A 24035-nucleotide genomic window follows, 5' to 3' on the forward strand; every position below is an offset into this window, starting at 1 on the left:
TGTTATAAAAGTCTTTTAGCTCATCCCGTTCGCTAACGTTGGTGCAGTTGTCTGCTGCCTCTTAGCTCTCCTCCAGATATTCATCCCTCTATATATTTTAACTTCAGAGGAGAATGGTATAAAAAGGAGGGTGCAGGACCACTAATAAGCTACAAAGTCTTTCTCCATTCAGCAATTAACATCTCTCCAGTCACCCAAAGGTCAGTACTGTCAAAACACTGTTGAACAGCACAAAGCAGCAATTTCAACAACATGATAAGCCAAAACTTGTGTTACTGTGAATTACTGTTTTTCGCTAGTGTTGGCTGCTTATCACTTCCATTTCTGTAGAGCTTTTGCCTTCTTTTTTACAGCCAACCAAATTAACTAAACATTAACTTCCCTATGTGGTAAATGGACTCCTATATTTACCATTACTTCTGAATGACTGGGCCATATTAATTTAATGTCATTAATTAATTTATTGATTGATTTAGGAGTTTTGTATTTTCTACTACTTGAGGAGTGGGGAAACAGGAGAGTGCAAAGTGTGTTTAATTCTGTGATAGTGGCAGACATCTGCAGATGTTACACTTGGTGCTTTGTGAATGCGGATTTGTGTGAACGTGTATGTGTGTTTACAGAGTTGCCAATCAGAACATCAAGTGTGAGGTTTACCTATTTGGGCTGAGCCTTTTTTTTTGTTCCGGAGCGTAAATGTAATGCAGTTCTGCGTTCATATGCATTCATTTGAAAAATAGGCCAGTTCCCAAGAGAGTCACTGTCTCCCTGTTTCTGTCTGTCTCTCTTTCACGCACTCCCTCCCGATATATGTCTCTCTTTCTCTCTCCCCATATCTTTTCTTATCTGTCCAATTGTTCTTGTTTTCACACCCACGTCCCTCATTTTCTATTTTCTCCGTCCATTCAGTCTTTTTCTCACCTTTCAGTCTTTTTCTCACTTACTTTCTGCTTTCTCTCTCTCTCTCTTTATACATGCCTCCTGCTGTTTCTCTGCTCTGACACCTTGTCTGTTACACTCTTACTCAGTGAATCGGTCACTCAGTCACGTGCAAACACTTGCTCGTACATGCGCACCCACACACTCACTGCATTCCCACTCACACACACTTAACACTTGTTTGCTCACTTCATCTCATAATTTCACTGCTGCCTTATAGCTGATCCTTCAGCTGCCTCTAAATCCATACTATTAGGTTACATAATCAGATCAGTGCTCTGTCAATAAGTAGCACTCTGTTAGAGCTTCCTTGAATATTGGAGAACCCTTCTCTCTACTCTTCTTTCACACCCCAACGCACATGTTTACTTTTCTAGCCTATAAATACAGGTAATATGTAACTACTTGTATTTGAATACAGGTAGTTATATGTCTGTCTTCAAACTAAATAAAAAATAAAATGCCTTCTTACAGGGTCTGTTTGACAGTTTAATTAGACGTTTAAGCGTTGTCTTGTCTGATTTGCATTCAGTTACATCAGCTGTATGAACATAAAAATTTTAGGGTTGCCAGTTTTGATGGAAGGGAGGACATTTTTGCTTGTATATTCTGATATGCATCATACATAAGCTATAATTATGCTTAGATTAAAATTAACCAAGTGATGAATAACAAAGTAACAAAAAACTTGTTGCCCAGCTATAAGGTTTTTATTTTTCTACACAGACAGTGTGAAAGATGGATGGAAGGAAGGATGTGGCTGTAAAACACTCCCTCATTGGCTAACGTCTTGTGACAACAGATAATCCTTCATTATAAAACATGGCATAACCAAGATCTATAAACCCAACTTAATTCTTTATTCAGTATGACCCAACACGAGTGTCTGGCCTCATAAACCCATTAGGAAAGTGTTTACCCATAAACCTCTGGGGGACCAGAAGGCTTTTTGGAACCACAGCTATCGCCACCTGGTGGTCTTCAGATAGAATGCAGGTTTGTAGGCGCTTTTTTGTTTTGTTTTTTCCTTTTGTTGTTGTTTATTGTGCGGGGTTTTCTTGCATGCAAGCAAGTCTGCATAGGTTGTTTGCCCATAATCCTATATTCTGCCAAATATGTACAAAACCTTTTAGTTAGCAAGACACATCCATGAATCACCCATGAAACGCTGAAATGCATCTTTAATTATCCAAACACTGAAGACAACCCTGCTGACACATAATGTTTTACTTTAGATAAGTTATAAAAAAGTGCCACTAACAAGGTTTTGTGTTAGTAAGTAAACATGCTTATTTCTGTGCAGCTTGCTTATTTGATAAAACACTGTTTGTTTTTACTATAATATAATATTTTTTTAAAGACAAAATGGCTTATGCCAGGGATGGGCCACAAAAGGAACTGTCACACTAATAAGCTTATTGTTGTGGCCCTCCACAACAGTCCCAGTTTCTTATGGTGGCCATTTGAGAAAATCAACTGTCCATCCCTTGCCCATGCTCTCAACGTCAAGAGCAAACTGCACAATTAATATTAAACTCTGTAATTCTCTGGAACATACGCATGTCTTCAAAACTTTTGGGATACTTTGTAGAAATGTATAACTGACTTGTACGTAATAGGGTTAAACACTAAAAGCTACCAGCATGGCACTTTAAGAAGACCTGACGTGTCCTTCCAAAGAGTCAGCAGCCTCCAAGAGAATCCTGTAAGGTGACAGTAAATGTCAAGCATGAGTAAGAGGTGTCCTCTCATCACCACCCATGTCAAATGTGCGAGGATCAGTAGGGAGCCATCGAATTCAAGAGTGAGACAGTTTTTGTCTGTTGTTTTAAAAAAAGAAACACTTGTATTCATTTTAAAAAGGAGTGTTAATCCATGTTTCCATTTTCAGACAGGTCAGGGCCAGATCACACCTTCTGCTATGTGCTTTACGCCAACACTTCACACCACAGCAGGGTCAGACTGGGCCTGAAAATACTGTTTTGTTTTGCTGTTTTACCCAGACCAACCAGCCACAACCACACCACAGATATTCCACCATGCCCACCTCATCAACACATATACAAACACACCACCTCTTAGCACACTTACAGACATAATGCATGGATACTCTAGCCCATGGTAACACTACATACATCTATTTGAGGAGCGAGGGAAATGTTTGAAACCAGCAGCTGTAATGCATTATTTACAGTATTTGGACACAGGGAATCAATCATAATATTATTTCCATTCTTTAGTTGCACGAAAAAAAAAACTAATAATGTTTAATGAAGCTAAAAAAAAAGAAACCACTGCACTGCCCTCGTGTTGCAAAAACACTGAGGGCCTGGAAACAGAAAATTCTCTTAGCAGATCTTACTAATTAAAAGTTTCCTACTGTAGCTTTTTCCAGCGCCACTTTTTGTGCTTTGCTTCTAAACTGTGTCTTTAATTGAGAGACTTTTATGGCACAGAATGGCTGCATAGTTTCGAAAGTTTGCAGATGATGTAATAATTACAGGACAGTAAAAGATGGGGTCCTGACTCTCCTGTGACTACGCTATAGCCTGTTTCCACTAGCTCAGCTCTTACAGGTGCTTTGAAGTTTTTCTCTCAAAGACTGCTCTGATTGTTAACAGAAATGAAAGCACAGAGATTTTATGAAACAGCCCTCTGAAATTACCTCAGACTGCTGTTTCATTCAAACCCTACATGGAGTATTTCCTGTCGCTCTGTGATGTGTGCTAATAGCCGACAACTAGTGGGTGTTTTAGACTGAGAGGTGTCACTTTGTATGAGAAGTGACACCTGAAACCCTTCAGGTTTGTAGCACTACAGAAAAGCTATGAGAAGTAACAGATTTCCCTGATATCATAAAGGGGGAAAATGCCAAGAAACAACCCATATATAATACAAATATTTACACTTAACCGTGACACTACAAATTGATTTCATTATCAAATAAACAGACTGGCTTAATTTGGAACCACGCTGTTCATGCACATAAGGTAATACCCAGAAATTAACCGAAGAACATTACATCCCAACATCCTGCACTACAGTGCTCTTAATGTGACACCATGTCATCCAGTGAGGAATGTCCATGGGAATACTGAGCTGCTTCACTTCTTTGTACATTGATCTCTTATACCAGAGTATCAGTCTGTCTCCTGCTCGAGCGCTGTCATAAGCAGCCTGCTATTTGCAGGTGAGCAAATATACAGAAGGAAAAAGAAAATGTTCTTTGTTTTCCTTTTCTTTCCAGTTATAAATGTATTGCTGTGGAAAGACATTCATTTCAAAATTAGATACTTCAGTAACTACCATCCATTCAAATGTTTTTGTTTACTCTTATTAAGGTTGTAGGGGGACTGGAGCCTGTCCCAGTTATCATAGGTTGAGAGGTTGGGTACATCCTGGTCCGGTCACCAGTCTGGCGCAGGGCTAACACAGAGAGACACACAACCATTCACACCTATGGGCAATTTAGAATTACTGATGAACCTAACCCCAATAACTGCATATCTTGAGCCACACCTCTTTTCTTTTTCTTTTTTTTTAAAGATTGCTCGAAAAATGGGAAATACAAGAATGTATTGAAATACCTACTAAGTAATGTTGTAAGTAATGTTGATGTCCGGGCTCTGGGGAGGCCAGTCCATGATTGTTAGTGTTCCATTGTTTGTTTTTCTCAGGGTATGCTTTTACAGCAATGACAGGATCATTGTCACGCTGAAAAAGTATGCAGTCAGTTGCTTTCCAGATGGTATTGCATTGTGGATCAAAACCTGATGGTACTATTCTGTCTTTATAATTTATAAATTAGTTTTGACAAGAGCTCCAACACCACTGGCTGAAATGCCGCCGAAAAACATGACAGAGCCTCCGCTATGTGTTAAAGATGGCTGTAGTGTAGACACTCACATAAATAAATAAAAGTAAAAACACGATTTTGAATTTATTTTTTTTTTAGCCCTATAATGCCCTCTGTATCATATTTGATATATGAGTCTCTGAGACCTCTATCTCATCAACATGATCAGTACTTGCCATAATTTCAAAATGACAAAAATCCCAATTGGGGGAAAAAAAAAAAAAAATCTATTGCTTAAGAATTTTGTTTCACCCGAGGCAATAAAAAAAAGACAAAAAAACTCTTTTTTTGTCTAAAATTAACATTGTAGTTAACAAAAAGTTGCCAAAAAACCCAATGTATCAATATATCATACACAACATGATATAGCAAAAAAAGTGGATTTTGTTATAAGAGTTAATAAACATCTCAGTTCCAAAAAATCTAAATTTTCTGGCTATTTTTTGATGGGTTGGGTCTTACAGGGTAAAAGTTGATTCATCAACTTATAGATGTTCCCCACTTCTTTCTTTCTTTTTTTTTTTTTCATTGAGATTTCATCATGACACCTTAGAATGACACTGTAGCACTTGATGATGGATAACAATGTCTTTTAGAAATCCGACAGCCATGTTTGCCTCTCGAGCGTCTCTTTGGGGCTTTTAAAAGCCTGAAATGCCAGTTCGGAGATGCTTTTAACATTTAACACAGGCCGTGCTTCTTGGCACTGTGGTCAAAAAATGATCATTTTGTTTCTGGAGGCTGTTATTCACAGTACTTTTTATGTCAGAACACAATGTGTGCGCGTGTGTGTGCGTGTGTCTGTGCTGTAATCAGGAAGATGCAGGGTTGGAGATGGAGCACAGCGGGCTGTACTGCTGAGAACAGAAATAGTGCTTTTACTCCTGCTGCTGCTCCAAAACCGACTCATTTCTCGCGTGTGTGTGAGTGTGTGTCCATTAAGCACATGCATTTTTGCCGGCATATATCTCAGTCTGCAGAAGCCTAATAATTCCATTGAAAACATTTATCACCTCATGCACCTTATAAGACTGTAGGTCATGCTTTTAAACCCGAGTTTCACACCATCTCATTTCCTTTTCTGTTCTCGTTCTGTCTGAGTGGATACCGTGGCAGAAAAAGTAAAGTGTTATTATGCAAATCCCTCAAATGAATGTCTTTGTTTTGGGAGAGAGAGAGAGAGAGAGAAAGCCAAGAACACGAGAGAGAGAGAGAACAAGAGAGAGATAACGATGCTTTTGAAGAGATGAAAAGCAGAATGCTAATTCTGAGCTGCCTTTAGAGACACAGGCAGGCAGACAATGCTGTAGATTTATTTGAGCTTTTTCTTAATGAGTCTTACCTTCTTTGTATTTGTGTTGCATTCTCTCAAGGTTGCTGAGTCCCTATCTATTGAATGTGCTTGCACGCGTTGTGTTCATTTTGGGTAATGATGTGTTTTCTGCCAATGAGCGCATCATTTCAATGGCTATACTTTAAACAGACTGCCTGGAGGTGTTTACTTTAAAGAGTCCCTGCAGGTGTGTGCATTTTGTTTCGTCGTTTTCTGCATGCATGTCCTTTTGGTTTTTTCACTCATCTTTCTTAGTTACAAAGTAGCAAAGTTGAAACGGGAAATGGACTCTGTGCAGGTGTCTGTATTGTTGACCGCAGCCTGCTTAGAGCCTTGTTGATGATGATTGCTGTTAATCTGCACACGTGGAGCAACATGGTGCCAGAGTTGCAAGTATAATTATATTATATGAGAGATGAAGAGAGAGCCTATTTATAACTGATCGCTAGCTGTCTCTAGTGGAGCGACTGCTGCTCAAGTAGAGAGACTGGGGTTGGTGGATGAGTGAATTGCTCTTACGAAGAGAGGCTGTGATTGGCTTGTTGACTTAAAGATTGATTGCAGGTTTGTATATGTTTCTGTTTGATATTTATACTTTAATATAGCCATAATATTGTGCTGAGACTGCTTAACATTTCTCCAAATACAATTATACAGTACTTGAAATACTTTGTAGGGTTTTTGCCTTACAATAAGCCTTGAAGTGACTGTAGTGATTTGATACTTTATAAATAAAATTGAAATGTATTGAACTGAAGTGTAATAACAGTGTAATAACAAGTGTAATAACAGTTACTCTTGAAAAATGAATATGCCGTTCTTGTGTTTTGTTGACTCTGCACACTAACATTATCCAAAATGTTTCCAACTGTATTCAAACCAAGAGAATGTAAGGCAGTTTGAAATGTGTATTTTCATAAAGTGGTTTAACTTTTAAATTCTGGCACAAATTCAGAAATTCCTCCACAAATAGTTGCTTTAGGACAATGATTTAACTGCAAACTTGTTTATATGCAGAAATATAGCCAGAATACAACCAGCTGGCAGTCAGGTAAGTCAAGTCTGTTGCAAAGAAACATGTCACGGACAAGTTGGACTCATAGGCACAGACTAACTAAGACTGACTGCAATGTGTTGCCAATCTGTCTGTGTTTATAGACAAGAAGGATACTCTTGACCTATTTTTATGCTTCGTTTTTCTTATTATTATTCTCTAACTTTGCTTTTTCTTTTTTCTCTCATGTCACATAGGTACTACAGTGCCACCATCCTGCAGATGTCAGGAGTGCGCGATGACAGGTTGGCAATCTGGCTGGCTGGACTCACCACCCTCACCAACTTCCTGTTTACTCTGCTGGGAGTGTGGCTGGTGGAGAGAGTGGGGCGTAGGAAGCTCACCCTAGGCAGCATCATAGGTAAGGCTAAAGGAGGAGGAGACTTGAGCTGTCCAAATCAACAAAAAATATTAAAAGTTGTTTTTGTGCGCTCTGTGCGTTATTTAATTATTATTATTTTTGACAGGCACGTGTTTCAGTTTGAGTCTGTTGGCCATCGGTTTCTTAATGTCTGCACAGCACAGTCCCCCTGTCACCTACCACCCATTAGACCCCGCCATGGCCAACTCTACCTGCTCCAAGTACCAGTGAGTACTTTATCTACAGGCCTGTGGCGTTTCAGATGTATCTTACAGTATGTGGTATTATTACATCAACAGAATCTATCAGTGTTAAGTTCTCTTAGCCTGCTCCAACAACAGGTTGTCTTTTCTTTTCTAGTTATTCTGATTGCTCCACCGTTCACCATTTTAGCTGCAGAGTGTTAAAAAAAAACAACCATTTGAGCAATAAAGACCATTTACCCAGAGGATTTAATACGGTGGTATCAAAAGCAAGTCTTTTAGGGAACACGTTAAAACACTAATCTATGGTGTAATTACTCAGTAACCATTACAGTAAACTGTGGAATTGAGATTTACTTTATTATGGGATTATGATAACAACAGGGATTTTCATTCCAGTATGAAATTGACATTAAATGGACATAAAAGCAAACAGCATGGCTGTGGAAACCCATGCTGTGAAGCTCCCAGTGCACCGTTTTTGTCAGATGAGGTTTGGATTTCTGCAGTTATTGAGTTAGCAAATCAGTGGTGACTTATATGCACTATGAGCCTTAGCATTTGGTGACCCGCTCTGTAATTATGCACAGTCTGCCACTTCATGACTGACTTAAGAACTGTTGTGGTTCCTAAATGCTTCTACTTTGCAATAATACCACTTACAGTTTATTATGGAAGAACGAAGAGGGAAAAATGTTAAAATCTGACTTGTTTCAACGGTGGCAAACTATTACAGCACCATGCACAGATTTGTTGAGCTTTTTGTTAGTAAAGGCAGACTGCATGGCTAGGTTGATTTTACACCCGTGGCAATGGGACTGAAAGGACCTTAATATCACATTGATGCTTGATGTCAATAAGAAGTCCTTCAATTCAATTCAATTCAATTCAATTCAATTCAATTCAATTTTATTTATATAGCGCCAAATCACAACAAAAGTCGCCTCAAGGCGCTTCAAACTGAAGCATGCAAAAGGACCTGGATCACAGAGGCGCCAAGGCTCAATTATTCCTTCTTCTTATCTACCCATGCATGAATCCATTCGTCCATTTCAGGTCATGGGAGAAGTGTAGGCAGAGATACCCAGATCTTTCTCTCCCTGGCCAACTCCTCAATCCCTGATGGAAGAGATGGCTGGGGAGACGCATTCCCTCCTCTCTCCTCTCTCCTCTTGGTCAGACATGTCCATCCTATTCAGAGGCACTGAGACCCTGAGAGCCTCTGTTTTGCCAGCACTTATGAATTGGAACATGTTGACATTCCAAACCGTAAGTGCTCAGCTTCCATTACCATATTAATACAGAAGTACCCATGCATCGGAGCACACCAGTCTTCAAACATGCCCTTCATTTTGATCTCAACTGAACGTAAATCACCTGGTGTTTTTTTCCAACTGGATATTGCATTTTTATGGCTTGCAACCAAGTTCTGGGGTATAACCACTAGAGTAGTTTTCTCCAGGACCAAAAAACATACTGAGACACACATGTACGTACATGGTGGAAAGAAATCCAGTTACACTATCAAACCTAGTAATGAGGGTTGTTATTTCCCTTCAGGATGTGAGGAGTAGGTATGACTTTAGACCTCCGAGTCCCTCTGAATTACTCCGTCTGATCATCTAGCACATATGAAGGAAAATACAGATTTCTGTGTTTGTATTAAGGTGTCACACTCTGCAGAAGGTTGGAGGAAAACAAAAAGCGGTACATTTGGTATTGTAGCATAGCTTAAAATGGTAAACAAGAACCGAAAATGGGGGTGCTGGCATGAGAAAGCTACTGTTGACCTTGGAGCACTTCTGTTCTTAGTAAAGGCACTTAGTATTTTGCAGTTTTAGAGCAGAGGACACTAAGTGGTGGAAAGAGAATAAAACCCTCCTAAAAGAATTTTTGTGGTGAAGTTCTTGCAGGTTTTTACACATACGTTAATACAGATCTAGATTTCTCTGAGTACTCAGAGGTCAAAATTAGTGCCAGCATAGGTGTTAGAAATTGTGGTCAATTATTTTACATAATAAATGTAATTAAATGATTTTAACAGTTACGCAATTCATCATCTAACATCTGTCACTCCCATTTCACTCGACTGTCCCCAGCAGCAGCAGAAGGCAGGCGGTGAGCCAGAGTTTGTTTCCGAATGAAACAGTCATCAGATGCCTCCGTGTTGCAATTTACTCTCACTTACACAGACACGAGATGAAGCTCATGTGTAACGGCAGTCTTTCATCACAACGTCAGGCAATGCCTAATGCACTCGCTGTCCTGTGACCGCGTGCTGTAACCCACATAAACGCAGGGATAATTTGAAGAGATGAGTGCCTTTACCACACTGGAAAAGCTTTACTGAATTCACTTTGCTTCACATGAACTCAAACGCATCCCTTCACTGACCACAGCAGCATCAACAGAGCACCAGAACCACCGGTAGCCTCTTAAGTGCTTTGGTGCTCAGATGTCCCATTTAAAGATGTTTTCTTAACGTGCTATTTTGGGGTTTGACTAAGGAGAGCTAAAGCCCTTTACGCACTGGACACATAACATTTGTGCAAATATTTTATGTTTTACAAATATTTTTTTGACTCACCTGGTCTTAACTTAGTCATTTATACTGACTGCGTACCTTGAGTTGGCTATCGTTTGGTGGAGTGGGTTGTCCACTAATTTAAGGGTGAAGGTTGCTCCTGATGGAAAGCACTAAGGTTAAAGGGGAGCTATCATAGATAGAGAATTTTACTGATAGGGATTTCTAGACGAGCTCCCTGCTTTTCTATTGGGAAAGGGTTTGACCCTTTTAGGACCTATCTACATTATGCTTACTTTTGTCACCAGATAAATATCAAATATGGGATAAAATATATGTATATAGTAAATATAATTTAAAACATATGGTATAATATGTATGTATAAAATATACTTCTTAGTCTCCTGAACTGTCTCATTGCATTACACACATGGTAAAAGGGAAGTCCATGAGTAGTACAGTGGTGAAATTGCCATCTATGACATAACCAGCCTGCAATGCTACCTAACGCTAATAAAAACCTTAGGAGTGCTAAGGTACCATTTCACTAGCATTACATTACTGCTGGGCTAGCTAGCCTGACCTGCTAATGTCTCTGGGATTTTTTTCTTTTTATAAAAACAGATGTTTAATGGGCTTTAGCTTTACTAATACTTAACAATATCTATATCAGTGTTACAGATACTTCTAAGCAGCTAATGCTAAGTGGTTATATCTCTCTCCTCACCTTCCTGCAATAGTTACTTTTGAATACATGGTGTTATTTTCATCCTTAACCTCAGCGTGAAATTAGAGAAAAGCTTCCCTGGAAGCTACGGACAATAAAAATAGATCTCTCAAGCAGAGTGTGCATTTCATGACCTACCTCGAACCTGATTAAATAGCATGGGGAAAGATGAGTGCACCCTTGTGAAGCTGTTCAGTTGAAACACTCAAAAATAAGGACTGCTCATCAAGAAACAGACCGCAGAACATGATAATGTGATAGGATGTAGTTTAAATGAACAAAGCTGGGAACAGGATAGGAAAAGAAATGTAATGATAGTGAATCCCACACAGTGGGGACGAATGTCTCATGCATTTCCTGATTTTGGTGAGAGATGTGTGCCTCAGTTAGATGGGTGGGTAGCTGTTTTTCTGTTATATTTGCATCTTGTCCAGTAGCAGCAGGTACGTTTACATTCATATTGGACTTTTACAAGGAGTTTCTCAGCATCCTATAGAGGAAAGGCAGACGTAAAAGAATGTGATTACAAGCTGCCGTTTGATTGATTGTCTTTAGAGCAATGAGAGTTAATGCGTGTTGCATCTGCTGTTAGGGTGTGCGAGCCGTGCATGCTGGATCCTGGATGCGGCTTCTGTTACCGTGAGAATGGCTCGGCGCTGCTCGCCTCCTCCTGCGTGCCAGTCAATAAGGCCTCCACCGAGCACGCAGCATGGGGCAGGTGAGTCACAGGATGCAAAGTGAGCATGTGGAAGTGCATTAGGATGCAGTGAAATAACACACCTCACCTTTAACTGCCCCCCCTCCCCCCCAGTTTTAAGAGGAATTGGTAAAGTCTAACTAACTAAAATGTGCATGCCTCTTATAGATGCTCCAACTCTACCCTGATGAGAGATCAGACCTACTGGGCCTACAACTACTGCCCCACCTCCTTCTCCTGGTTGGTTTTACTGGGACTGGTGCTCTACTTGGCTGCCTTTGCACCGGGTGAGAGACTGAACCTTAGTTTTAGTCCCCATGAGATCCAACACCAGGATGCTTTTGGGGAAAACAAAACAAACAATAACAAAAAAGAACCATAAATTGAACAGAATTTTTTTGAATTCTGAAAATGCAGTGTGGGACAAAGCACACTATATTCTGATAGCCTGCCAAAGCTAAACCTCCCTGTGTTGGACTTGTAGCTGCAGATGTGTTTGTCTGAGTGCTTACCAGAGTTAACAGGATCCATTATAATCCTAACAAAGCACCAACCCATTGGCTGCTGTCTAAACTCCTAGTCGGTGTACTGTTCATTGTTTAGAGTTCAGAAATGCAGATACAGTTTTTAAAACGCAAATAAAAAGGTAGATCATAGTCTCATAGCTAAACAAGAGCCAGTAGTTATAAAACTGCATTTTGGCGTATATGTTTTTATTTTATTTTCCACATGGACTGTTTACCTGCATAAATTTGCCTGGTCAATACTACTCAACCTACAAAAGGAATCAGAAGCTGACCACAAATCAAATCAAATATCTTTTTACTTGTATGTAGATGCTGCATATTGATAGAGCTTTTCTGCTTTTGTCAAATTCAACTACCGTCTTTGTTTCTATTATAGGCACAGTAGCACTTCATAACACAGCCCACGACTGATTATGTAATTTTTCTACATTTACCATGTAATTCTTCTTAATTGAGAGTCTAGGGAGAAGAAAGGGGATGCAAATCAAACTTCATGTATTTTTTATTTAATTAGTAACTTTCAGGTATTTTAAAGTAAAGGACAACCAAAATTTCCTCTTTGTGGTATCCTGTCCTTGCCTTCTTAGATTGGAATTCAAGGGTCTGACAGGGGTATGGGCTGTATCATAAAGCAGCAGTCCCCAACCTTTTGCTCCACGGACCGGTTTAATGTCAGACAATATTTTCACAGACCGAGGTGAGGTGTTGTGGATAAATACAACAAAATAAAATGATACGACCAAGACAAAAACTGTGGTATTTTGTAAATAATAATAATAAACGAGAATTCACCGTGTAATTGTGTAACTTTATTAGCAGCGTCTTCCTGAAATGCACCAACAACACTGAGAGTAACATCCTCCTCTCTGCCCCTTAATGCTCTCTGGTCGCTATGGTAACGCGTAAATATTTCTTTCAAAATAAGACTCACAACTACAACATGGGAAAAGACCCAGGGAAACCGAGTTAACGATAAAAACCCTGAAAACCATAAATTTCACACCCGAGCCTCAACTCTCGCGGCCCGGTACCAAACGACTGACGGCCTGGTACCGGTCCGTGGCCCGGGGGTTGGGATCCGCTGTTATAAAGTATCTACACTTCCCTTTCTTCTATTGTAATCTCACATCATTTTGAAATATACAGACTGTAGAACATTTAAGTTTTGAATTTTTTACATGTCTGAAAATGACACCACCTCTTAATCAAATGGTCCCACAGCTCATTCTCACTTGTCTGTCGCAGGTATGGGTCCAATGCCATGGACCATCAACTCTGAGATCTATCCTCTTTGGGCAAGGAGCACAGGGAACGCCTGTGCAGCAGGGGTCAACTGGACCTTCAACATCCTGGTGTCTCTTACCTTCCTCCACCTGGCTCAGTACATCACCTACTATGGTCAGTTTCTGTGTGTAAGAAAATAATAACCTTGAAAGATTTTATCCTTTATTTTTTACACGTAAGAGGTATTTTTGTGTTCCCATTAAGAGCAATAAGGACAGAACAGCTTGCTGATACCCTGAAGTGATGCTTTCTTCCACCCATCTTGCATAACTCCTCAGTCAGTGTAGCACAACAGCAGGTTTCCCCTCACACAGGAAGGAGCTGACCTTTGGCGGAGTTGGAGCTCAATCAATCAGGGGTGATTGTGGAGGCATCCTGAGATCCACTGGATTAATTATCGATTCTGAGTCATTCACCAATTCATCTGCTTGACAGCAATCATTTACTAAAAGTGGGGCAAATAATGTCAAAGCTGGGAAAACACAAGATGTTGTCTTGTTAAATCTTAAAGTGCAGTCGGCTGCAACTTAAAAATGTCACTGTGCGTTGACAAGAAGAAAATACGGACCACAGTTGCGACAAAATCTCATTAAACCTGTGTCAGTCTTTTCGTATGAACCCTTATTCGTCACATAGTTATTTGTTTCCCGTTAACCCTGCTGTAAGGCCACATTGACAGGGACATTTTACTTATACTCCACATTTATCGTAGGGTGACCAGCAGTGTGAAAGCAGTGTTGCAAAAACATTTTCATTCTTCACCACACACGTCCCTAGAAGTGCGTGGGCAGTCGTGGTCTAATATTAGCTGCCCGCGGGATCTGTTGTCACCATCGGTGTTTCTTTTTCTGGCAGTGAATGAGAACAAGCAAATCATTTTATAAGAAGTGTGAAGTTGTGCCATTGTGTTTCTCATCTTTGTGGGTGGCTATCCTCGGTGACAGCGTGTTCTTTTGCTTTGTCTTCTCAGGAGCTTTCTTCCTGTACTCCAGCATGGCCTTGCTGGGTTTCGTCTTCACATATGGCTGCCTGCCAGAAACCAAATCCCGCCGTCTGGAGGAGATCGAAGCGTTGTTCGAAAACCACCTTTGCTCTTGCGGCGCCTCTGATTCGGATGAGGGACGGCAGGTTGAGTACATCCGGGTCAAAGGTTCAAACTACCATCTATCAGACAATGACGCATCAGATGTAGACTAGGGGAAACTTGGGTGTTGCTTACCTCCCTCTGGGTGTTTCATTAGCTGTTTCACTGGAACATGCAGAGCGGCTGAGTCTGTAATAGTGTTCTTTTTCCTGTGATCTGCGGGGCCACTGGTTTACCTCCAACATAGATTGGGAATTACATTTTAGAAGACTATGCTTCTATCAGTAATATGTATCAGTTCACTTTTCAAGCAGTCAATTGGGGGAAATCCCAATCAATTCATGCTTTAGCATGAATGTTTCCCATTAGTTCATTCTCTAAATTCAGGGGTGAACTGGCACCTTATCTGGTTTCAGACCTGCTTATTATTTTCAACCACAGAAGTCTATAGCACTGGCCTTCTACGCAGATAATAGGCAAAGCATAATACATAGAAGTCCAGTGTCTTTTTCATAGAGACTAGTTATGACTGTTTAACAGATGCAAAGATACAAAATACAAGGGACTCGAATTTGTCCCTAATATTTTGTGCATTTGTTTTATAAGCACCATTTATGATTTATACACGGTTTTATCCCAGAGCTTTGTGTCAGAATACAATGGCAACTCCATTCAAAAAGTTACAGTAAATACAACCACAAAACTTTTGTTGACTGGACAGCAGCTGTTGTCGTCTTTCGTACCATTATGCCTTGGTGTATGAGACACATTCTGCTGTCTCGTTTTTTCAGCTTGTAGCGTAGCACACTTAATGTCAGTCCTTGAGCTGATGTTCTTCTGTTTGCAGTTTGAATTTTTATGAAAAGCAATTGCCAGAGACACACGGTATATCATTACGGTTGAGTAAACTTGTATTGTCGACGGGTGCCGAAACAAAACCGCTCTTACAAACTTGGTAGCCCTGAAAGGACTGGAAGTCTTCGTGCTACAGTATGGTTTGTGTATTTATATATTTATTTAAAACAGATCTTTTTGTTAATCCACATTTCGACAAATTACAAATTTCTTAACGTTGCTTACTTTTTCATTTAAAATGTGCTTCGCAAAACCTACCCTACGAACCAATGTTGCAACTCTTGCAATGAACTTTTTCTTGTCGTTATTTCTGGATATAGTGTCTGTAATATCCAGCAAAGAAACCGGGCTGTTCTGTCTGTAGCAGTAAAAGTAAGCTTTAGCTTGATGACTGAGATTTTTAAGTGTTTCGTTCTATCTGAACATTGATATATTAGTGCCTGTGTATTGTGAAGGTGCCTAATGGCCATTTTTCAGTCACATTTCCTGTAGGTCTACATGGCCTTTTTTTAAATTTTAACATGTGCATATTTGCATTTCACCTGTGATGGAATTTTATTGACTAAAATTTCATGTATTTTGCTTTGTGTCTTCCTTCACAGCCTTATGTACAAATAGCCGAGCATATCATTTATGTAGTTCTTGTGTCAAAAGTTGAGGAGTAGGCTTTAGCGTAATTTGGCAATGTTGTTTTGTAAAAGTGTAAACTGTGTAAGGTTACACCTTGTTAGTTAAATACACGTAATTTTCTGTGTAGCAAAACTGTTGGAAAGTAGACAACTGTGTAACAAAAAATAAAAAAGGGTAAGTAAGGGGTATAAAGGCTGCTGCTGTGCTTAGTGAACAGGTTTCTCATGGCAGACACCCAAAATAAACGATTGTAAAAATACAGTACAATGCAACGTTTAAAATGATGGAATTTTCCATATGATTTCTTCTACCTATATTTTTAACCCCACATTAATAGAAATACCCAGAAACCTCAGTAAAAAAACGGATAATGTGCTAGCAGAAAATTACCATTTAAATTTTTTTTTTCAACAGTCCATTATCCTAACCCATCACTATTTATAGACTAGTACCACTTTTTAAAACAAGAAACAGACCATCAAATGCCGTGGGACAATTACACCTAAGTGATCCATTAAAACTCGGTGGTATTTGCAAGTATTGTAGTAATTTTGGTGTTTTCAAGGTGTCATGTGGATACCTATGGGGAGAAAAAGGTTTTAAAAAATTGATTAGAAACAAATTCCTTCAATAAATGGAAGAACGGTGTTGGCATACTGTAGCACACAAGCACCCTCATGTGGAAAACCGGCTGTTTTTTCGAAAATAAAAAAAGCTTTCAAATATCATAGTTGCCTCTTTAGTTCTTCAGTGTTATAATAGCTGATCATTTTTCAAAGCAAACACAAAAAGTAGTATCAACATGTACAGACTACAATAAAATCATATCAAGAATTGAAGTCAGCACAAAAAAAGTTAAAATATTCAACTTGCGTTTGAAAATGATGAGCTATTCTATTGTAAAGCACTTGTGATTTGTAGTTATGGGGCTAGAATATTCCAGATATTGTCTTTTTTTAACCCAGAGCGGTAATAAAGGGATCCTCGAAGATGAGCTCTGATTGTTTATTTCAATAAAAACAAAACATTGCGAAATATAGTTCAGAGTAATAACTTAAACTTCCAAAACTTTGCTTTTCAACTCATTTAGCGCAGCTTCTCTGGAGGGAAAGGTGTAGAAAACACTAGCAACTATAATTCAGTATAGGATTGTATTTGATCAGTTTCACTTAATCCAGGAGAGTTTTCTTAAAACTTCACAAGATAGTTTTGTACTGAAAGTATTACTACACACAAAAACCACAGATTTACCTGTCCACGGCACAGACTGAGTAACGAAAACTTGTGTCAACCAAATATTTAATGTGATTGTTTTAGGCTGCACCTGTGTCAGAGATAATGTGGTGTTCAGCCCTTAACCTCCGGTTGCGTTAACGCTGTCCTCTACTACAGCTGAGGGCATTAAATGTGTACTTATCAGTAAAATGGTTACATTTTTTTCTATGTGAACCAATTATGTGTGTTTTTGCTAAAGTTTGTGGGGTATTACAGAAATGCAAATTTAAAAAAAAAGAGTGCTGTATATTTGATTATTGTTCAAGCTGTAAATGTTTTGCTAGAGTTTATATTATATAAAGATAAATATCTTCATGAAATATTGTGTATATGGGGAAAGAAATAAATGTATGAATCAAAGTCATGTTTTGGAGCTTTATTTAACTGCATAAACTGCATCACAACATTAAGAACACTGTAACTATTTTAATCTACTTTTATGACTGTTGCTTTAAAATAAAGGAAGATGCACAGCACAGAACTGATTTCCTGATGTCTTCATCCATCTGTTCTTAGTAGCCCTGAATTTTCCTCTGCTTCAGGAGGAGCAAAATGTTGGCTATTTCTTGAAGCATTTCAGCCTCCTTTGAGACTATGTTAACTCTGGTGCCAGATGTGCCCTCTTCCCTCCCTTGATCTGAAAAGCTTGTCATTGGAGGGCAGTACTCGTGTTCTCTTTATTCTCCTGACCTAAATTAGAAACATTAGAGCAAAATTTAATGTGATTTTCTATCTCAAGTTTCTCTCAAACGACACATAAAGAAAGCTGACTATTTCACTTTCATGTCATACCTCTGACATTAGTCATGCTCAGGGTGTTAGTGAGAAGAAGGTTTGTGGGTCTCTGTAGAATCGTTTTGGCACCGTTATTAGCAGTGATCATGCTCCTGCCTGACAGGGAAACCGCCTTTGATTTTTTGTTGCTCCAGGCCGTCTGCTTCTCTTCGCTCCTGGAGTTTTCTGGTGAAGCTGTGAGTGCATCTGGCTCTGTGGCAGTACCGGCCTGCCTCCCTGTGGCTGGAGGCAGCTCCGACATGTCAGCGTTTGATAGATGCAAGCTGTACCCAAGAGCACTGTCTGCAACAAAGCTGCACTGAGTCGAAGCATCGCACGCTCCAGCTGGGGGGCTGCGTACTGTTTGAGTTCCTGCATCTCGAGTTTCACTTGATGTTTTCTTGCATTTGCAGACATCTGAGCTCTGAGTTTGAGCTGAAGGGTGTGGAGTTAAAAGGAGAGCTGTGCTGCTTTCTTTCTCCTGCCCTTTACTTTCAAAGGCCTTATCTGGGGTAGCCATGTTCTCAGTAACTTTTAGGTCAACTCTGAAGTCCATTTGGGATCTTATTCGTGGGGTGTGAGACCTGAGCTCAGAGAGTGTTTCATTTAAATTCCCTTGTGAGCCACTGAGGCCAAAGGCTTGATCCATGTAAGAAGAAGATGCTGGGAGGCATAGCTGATAGCAGTCTTCATCCTAATATATAGTTTTAAAAGTAGAAAACAGCAATTCCTGTGTCAGATGGTGTGAAAATATGTCCAGGAAAGAGGTATAAATCAGTGGCACTGTGCAAAGAACACTGTGCTGTTAATGAGTGTTGCTTTTTGGTGTTAACTATTTGGGACAGGTGATGATCATCTGTTTAATAGTAATTTACTCATTTGTGTTTAATTAAAAAAGGAGGCTGCAGAAACTGGCAGAGTGCTGATAGTTAATCTAAAGCTTAATTAACATCAGTACTACAAAAATACAGCATGAATTTGCTACAGTTTTGAGGGGTTAGATGAAAGATTACTTTAATGTATTTCAAAGATAACTTTCCAAGTAGAGCACTTCAGAAAGTAGAAATAAAGTTCACAGTGTAGCTTCACTCACATCATTTGAGTCTGGATTCAGGTAACCTCCTCTAAAAGAGTAACTTGGCGAATATTCAGAGTCATTCACCGTGTTGTCTCCAAAGCATGCTGTGGAATTAGAGGGGAAAAAAACACCCATTTACGTTTTGGTTTTTCCTCAAACATGTACATAATAAATGAATTTCCTTAACGTGAGACTCCTTGGAAACTTACAAAACCTTGTGTCAGGGCAGTTGCAGGGCTGTGAACAAAACATAATCAATATTTGACACTTCTGCTGTACCCATGTATATAATCCACTTATAAAAAATATTAAACATAAACTGTTGGGAGCTCTATATGACAGCTTATGATGACTGGAGAGCCTCATTAAACTTTGTGATGATTTGCTTTCTACACATTTAAAGTTAATTTCGTCGCAGTTCCAAACTTGACCACTTGGTGGCAGTAAAAGGGCAACTTTACTCCCACATGTAGTTTTTAAAACCTGCTTACCTCTGCTCCCATGCACTGTGAGTCTGGCACAGTTCTGGCAATAAAATAATAAAACCCAACATAAAATAGATTCAAAATTTGCTCCATAATAATGCATTTCGTTAGACTGGAAGTGCAAACACTTACTGAGGTGCAGAAGAGTTTACCGGTGTCTGATCTGGGAGACATATTTTTGATTTTTCACTCCCAGAATGAGAGTGTCCTTCACAATCTTCATCACAAAAGCCTCTAAAGACATTGTCCTCCAATTGCTGCTGAATTTCTGACTGATTAAGCGTGAAGTCCAGCATGGACTCTTTGTCCTTTGTCTGGTTGAGAAAGATGCTGTCCACATATGTTGCATGGTCTTCTGCCTTGCTTTTACTGTGGCAACACACACAGGCACTGATTGGTTAAAAAATTTAAACTAAGGATAGAAAATAACCAATTAAAATGTAAACTTGTTTTCACCCTGGTTGTGGACTGCCAAAGAGGACTTGAGATGCTGTGGGGTTCTCAAGTTGGAAGAAGGGTTGGTTAAGCTTGTGCGACCAGGGAGATGTGTTTGTCATACTTCTGGGCTGAGAGAAAGGATGAAACTGACAGAGAAGCAAATCAGCATTTGTCAGAGGAAAGACACATTATTGTCACATTTTATTAGATTGTAACTATTTTCTCTTAGCAAGAGATGCTGTTGCTCCAAAGACTATAAACTGGTCTAAAACAAGAGGTCACATACTACTCCAGTTTTGGTTGCCGGCAAATTTTAGGTTTCATTTTAAACTTTTAGTTTTAACTTTCAGAGCTCTACATGTTGAAGCTCCACAGTATATCTCTGACCTGTTGAAACCTCATGCTTCTTCTTGAGCACTTCAGGTCAGAGGTTACTGTTGGTCCCATGTACTGGGTTCAAAACACGTGGGGATCGGGCTTTTCGGGCAGTGGCACCAAGGCACTCTTTACACTTGACCCCTTTAAAAAGCAGCTGAAGACATTTCTATACAAACAAGCTTTAATTTTTTTTTCATTTTATTTGTATTTCTGGTTTAATTGTGAAGCACTTTGTGATTTTTAACTGTGAAAAGTGCTATATAAATAAATAATACTTACTAAAATACTATAGTGATATGATAAAATACTAGTACCTTTAGTAATACTAAAAGTAATGCTACATTACTTTTTCTTTGTTGTTTTCAGCTTTTGTATTGAACAAGAATGCCTGAATTTTAGGCCTGAATGGCCTGAATAAATATAAATAAGAATTTATAATTAGGCACCTGGGATTACACTTGTGTAGGTGTGCAAAAACCATGTTTGTAGATGAGGTCACTGGGGGACAGGCTATCCATTTCTCACAATCTGAAGAAAGCCAATGTGAAAAGGATGGCATGCAGCTTCAATTTTCATCGAAGTTGGCCATCCCCCACTCATTTAAAGTCTTACAGGTTAAAGGGCGAAACGCTGGTGACCCTGAGTGGACCACCTCACCACCAGACTATCAGGAACAGGCCCATTCATCTAGTTACTTCAGCAGCTTCTACTTGAAGCAAACCATCTTTAATGTGTATCTCAGCCTCATGGCAAAATTACCAGTTTTTAATTCCCATGAATGAAATCACTACACAAAAAAAGATTACATTCACTGTGAAAGACCTTGACACACATGACATATGTATGTCACATTCTATAATTAAAGCACAATATGATTTATTGTAAAGCAGAGTTCTGAGAAGTTACCAAAATCTTTGTTGGCCTGTTAAACAAGACCAACATAAGCCATTTTTCCACACCAACTTTAGATAAGTTTCTCAACTCAAGTCAGAGTTTCCATACTTTTCCTTTCTTACATATGAAACCACGTGTGGGGTAAAATGTGTAAAAATACAACTTTAACCTTAAAGTAGTGATGTAATTCTAATAAGAGCTATCCCTTACTGCCTCGGTCTGCGATAGAACTGAGGTGTCCCAGGGTGGGGGAGAAGAGGGATGCAGTGCCTGGCTTTGTTTCTGGAGATTCAGCTGCAGGGTGAAAGTTCCTGTGGAGAACAGTTGGATTTCATAAGATATCATCACGCAAAGAAGAATACGCAGTACTGTAACTGAGTTATAGTTGTTAATAGTCTATTAGTGTTACACAACCTTGGCCTGAGCAGGCAGATGAGGTGGAAGAGAAGGGGCTGCGGGCATCAGGTATGGCAGGCAGGTAGTCAGAAGCACTGTTGTCTGAGAAACCCGACTCAAGTACTGGCGACAACTTACAAAAACAGGGATTTAGTGAGTGTCTTTACATTTGTTCATATTAAGCACGTTTCGCTAACTTGAAGTAAAACCATGAAGAGCGGGAAAGTGACTTACACGCTGAAACTTGAACCCTTGTGGAATTACCTTCCTTCTTTCTCTGCTTTCTTGAACACTGTTAAGATGGAAAATATAATACTTTTAAAACCCTTTTCATTCCATTTATTAAGAAGATTATTATTATATTAACATAATTGGCTACAAGAACTGATAACCCACAGTGGGGCTATACCTGTACTCAGACTGGCCCTCAACAAGACACAGCCGTGATGATGGGGAACAGGGGCTCATCGGGAGCACCAGAGGATCTTTTCTCTTATGTCTGGCTCCTGCCTTACAGCTGCCAAGAACTGCTGCTTTAGGAGGATCTGAAAAACAAGAACACTATCTGTTTACATCATTTGCCACCCTGAGGCTTAAATGTATTCGATTATTGTTTTCTGGTGATCTGGGGCTGTGAATCTCACCTTTACATGCTTTTTTAGCAGCAATCTGGTTGACGATAAACAGAGTCATTAGGTCCAAACTACCAGAACTAGTGTTGCCTAGGGAAGGGGCTGGGACAGGTATTCCCATGTTTTTAAGTTTTTGTTGCATTTTTCTCTTTTCAAAGAATTCCTGGAACAGAAAAAGCACAACCAATATTTAGGCACAGGGACAAAGGCTTTGTTAATTTAATACATTTACAAAACTGGTTACAATGAAAAAACATCAAGCTTGAACATTAGTGATTGTTATTTATTTAATTAATTATCATTACACAAGGATATAGATTTTAATGTTTATTACATGAAAAATAAATAAAATGTTTGTGAAAAACAAAGTACAAGTACATGTCCAAAGCTACACACATTATAAACCATGTATACACACACACACACACACGCATATATATATATATATATATATATATATATATATAGATAGATAGATAGATAGATAGATAGATAGATAGATAGATAGATAGATAGTTCTTCGTTTTGTCATTGTTCTACTATGTCTTTTATTCTATTCTAAGTGTCCTTAGATGTCTTGAACGTGGCTTTTAAATAAAATGTATTATTATTATTAAAAGTCTTATTCCACTACTTTAAATATATTTTCAATATGCAACCTGTGCACTATTGACCTCCTTATGTAAGAATTTAACTTATACTCAAAATTAAAAGTCAAAACAATTCTTTCCATTTTGTAAAACAACCCTGGTTAGAAATGCATCCCTTTAAAGCAAGTTTTTTTCTGGATACAATATTTTATGGAGTATACAATTAAACATTTAATATTTAGCATCCTACTTGCACTTAATGTAAAATAATGTAAGTTTTATTTGGTTGTCTTACCCTCTGCTTTTTGGCATTATTCCTCATCACTAACCGGTTTCTGAAATGAGCAATTACATGTCTAGTTAGCTTAAACATTTATAGGCTAATATGATATACATTAACACATCAGCTAATAACCAAAATTTGCTTTCTCTTACCTTGAACCTCCAACCCAGTTCATTTTTAACAGCTCTTAATTACTATAGAAACGACAAAATCCAGGAAACTACAAAGATCAAGCTTTTGTGCCTGTGTCAGCACAGAAATTCAGAGTGCATTTATAGCTTATTATTTTGTTTCAGCTAGGTAGCTAACTTTATCTTAGCTTTCAGAATACAATAGAAGCGCGAGGACGAACCACCAGACTTCAGACACATGCTCAGAAATGCCCAAAGAAGAAAATATATATGTGTAATTTTCACGGAGTTTGTTTGCTTTATTTCTGTATTTTGTTTCACTGTGCCTTACGTTTGCTTAAAATAAAATACTGTAGTATAGTAGAATAAATCAGTTGGGACTAATTTATTTACGTCTGTCAGACAACCAATCATATTTTTGCCGGGGGCTCGACCAATGAAAAAACCCCTCTGCAAACTAAGTCGCCAGTGACGACAGCAAAACCGGATGTTGGGCTGATTTTCTTTATAAAATAAAAGCTAACACAGACACGTTTGTGTGGTGGAGGTAGGAACGCCTTTAATTTGGCAACAATAACCGGAAGTGCACTTGTTCTAGTTTGGAGTG

The 24035-nt window shown here is 39.0% G+C and overlaps 2 protein-coding genes across 3 annotated transcripts in view; one reads left to right on the forward strand and one right to left on the reverse strand.

Annotated features, from left to right (window-relative positions):
- LOC146369072 (proton myo-inositol cotransporter-like) overlaps window positions 1–17709 on the forward strand; it is an 88538-nt gene extending 70829 nt beyond the window's left edge. The window contains exons 5-10 of the mRNA XM_084911045.1: window positions 7380–7543; window positions 7650–7770; window positions 11590–11715; window positions 11863–11981; window positions 13467–13619; window positions 14476–17709. Coding sequence (XP_084767171.1) covers window positions 7380–7543; window positions 7650–7770; window positions 11590–11715; window positions 11863–11981; window positions 13467–13619; window positions 14476–14702 — 910 coding nt within the window. The 3' untranslated portion in view covers window positions 14703–17709. The remainder of the gene's footprint in view (window positions 1–7379; window positions 7544–7649; window positions 7771–11589; window positions 11716–11862; window positions 11982–13466; window positions 13620–14475) is intronic.
- A 193-nt stretch (window positions 17710–17902) lies between these two features.
- Window positions 17903–24012, reverse strand: redic1 (regulator of DNA class I crossover intermediates 1). Of its 2 annotated transcripts, XM_084911047.1 has the most exons (14): window positions 23450–24012; window positions 23310–23349; window positions 22437–22587; window positions 22202–22337; window positions 22027–22084; window positions 21811–21925; window positions 21607–21707; window positions 20143–20270; window positions 19819–20055; window positions 19693–19726; window positions 19411–19438; window positions 19217–19305; window positions 18142–18817; window positions 17903–18039 (listed from the first exon to the last, which is right to left on the reverse strand). In XM_084911047.1, exons 1-14 carry the CDS (start codon window positions 23470–23472, stop codon window positions 17999–18001), a joined length of 1857 nt encoding a protein of 618 aa, XP_084767173.1. In that variant the 5' UTR covers window positions 23473–24012; the 3' UTR covers window positions 17903–17998. The 2 variants fall into 2 exon arrangements, with proteins under 2 accessions (XP_084767173.1, XP_084767172.1); XM_084911046.1 differs by having other exon boundaries at window positions 23310–24012.
- Between the last annotated feature and the right edge of the window lie 23 nt (window positions 24013–24035).

This window comes from Perissodus microlepis, chromosome 17 (assembly GCF_051167445.1).
Source record: "Perissodus microlepis isolate ML-2025 ecotype Zambia chromosome 17, ASM5116744v1, whole genome shotgun sequence".
Classification (NCBI taxonomy): Eukaryota; Metazoa; Chordata; class Actinopteri; order Cichliformes; family Cichlidae; genus Perissodus; species Perissodus microlepis.

Excerpts from the sequence above, each read along its gene's own strand:
- redic1 (XM_084911046.1), bottom strand. The coding sequence starts at position 23,387 with ATGTTTAAGCTAACTAGACATGTAATTGCTCATTTCAGAAACCGGTTA. Across the intron at positions 22,338-22,436 it reads TGCTAAAAAAGCATGTAAAG|ATCCTCCTAAAGCAGCAGTT; the intron begins GTGAGATTCACA and ends CTTGTTTTTCAG. Across the intron at positions 19,727-19,818 it reads GTAAACTCTTCTGCACCTCA|AACTGTGCCAGACTCACAGT; the intron begins GTAAGTGTTTGC and ends TTTTATTGCCAG.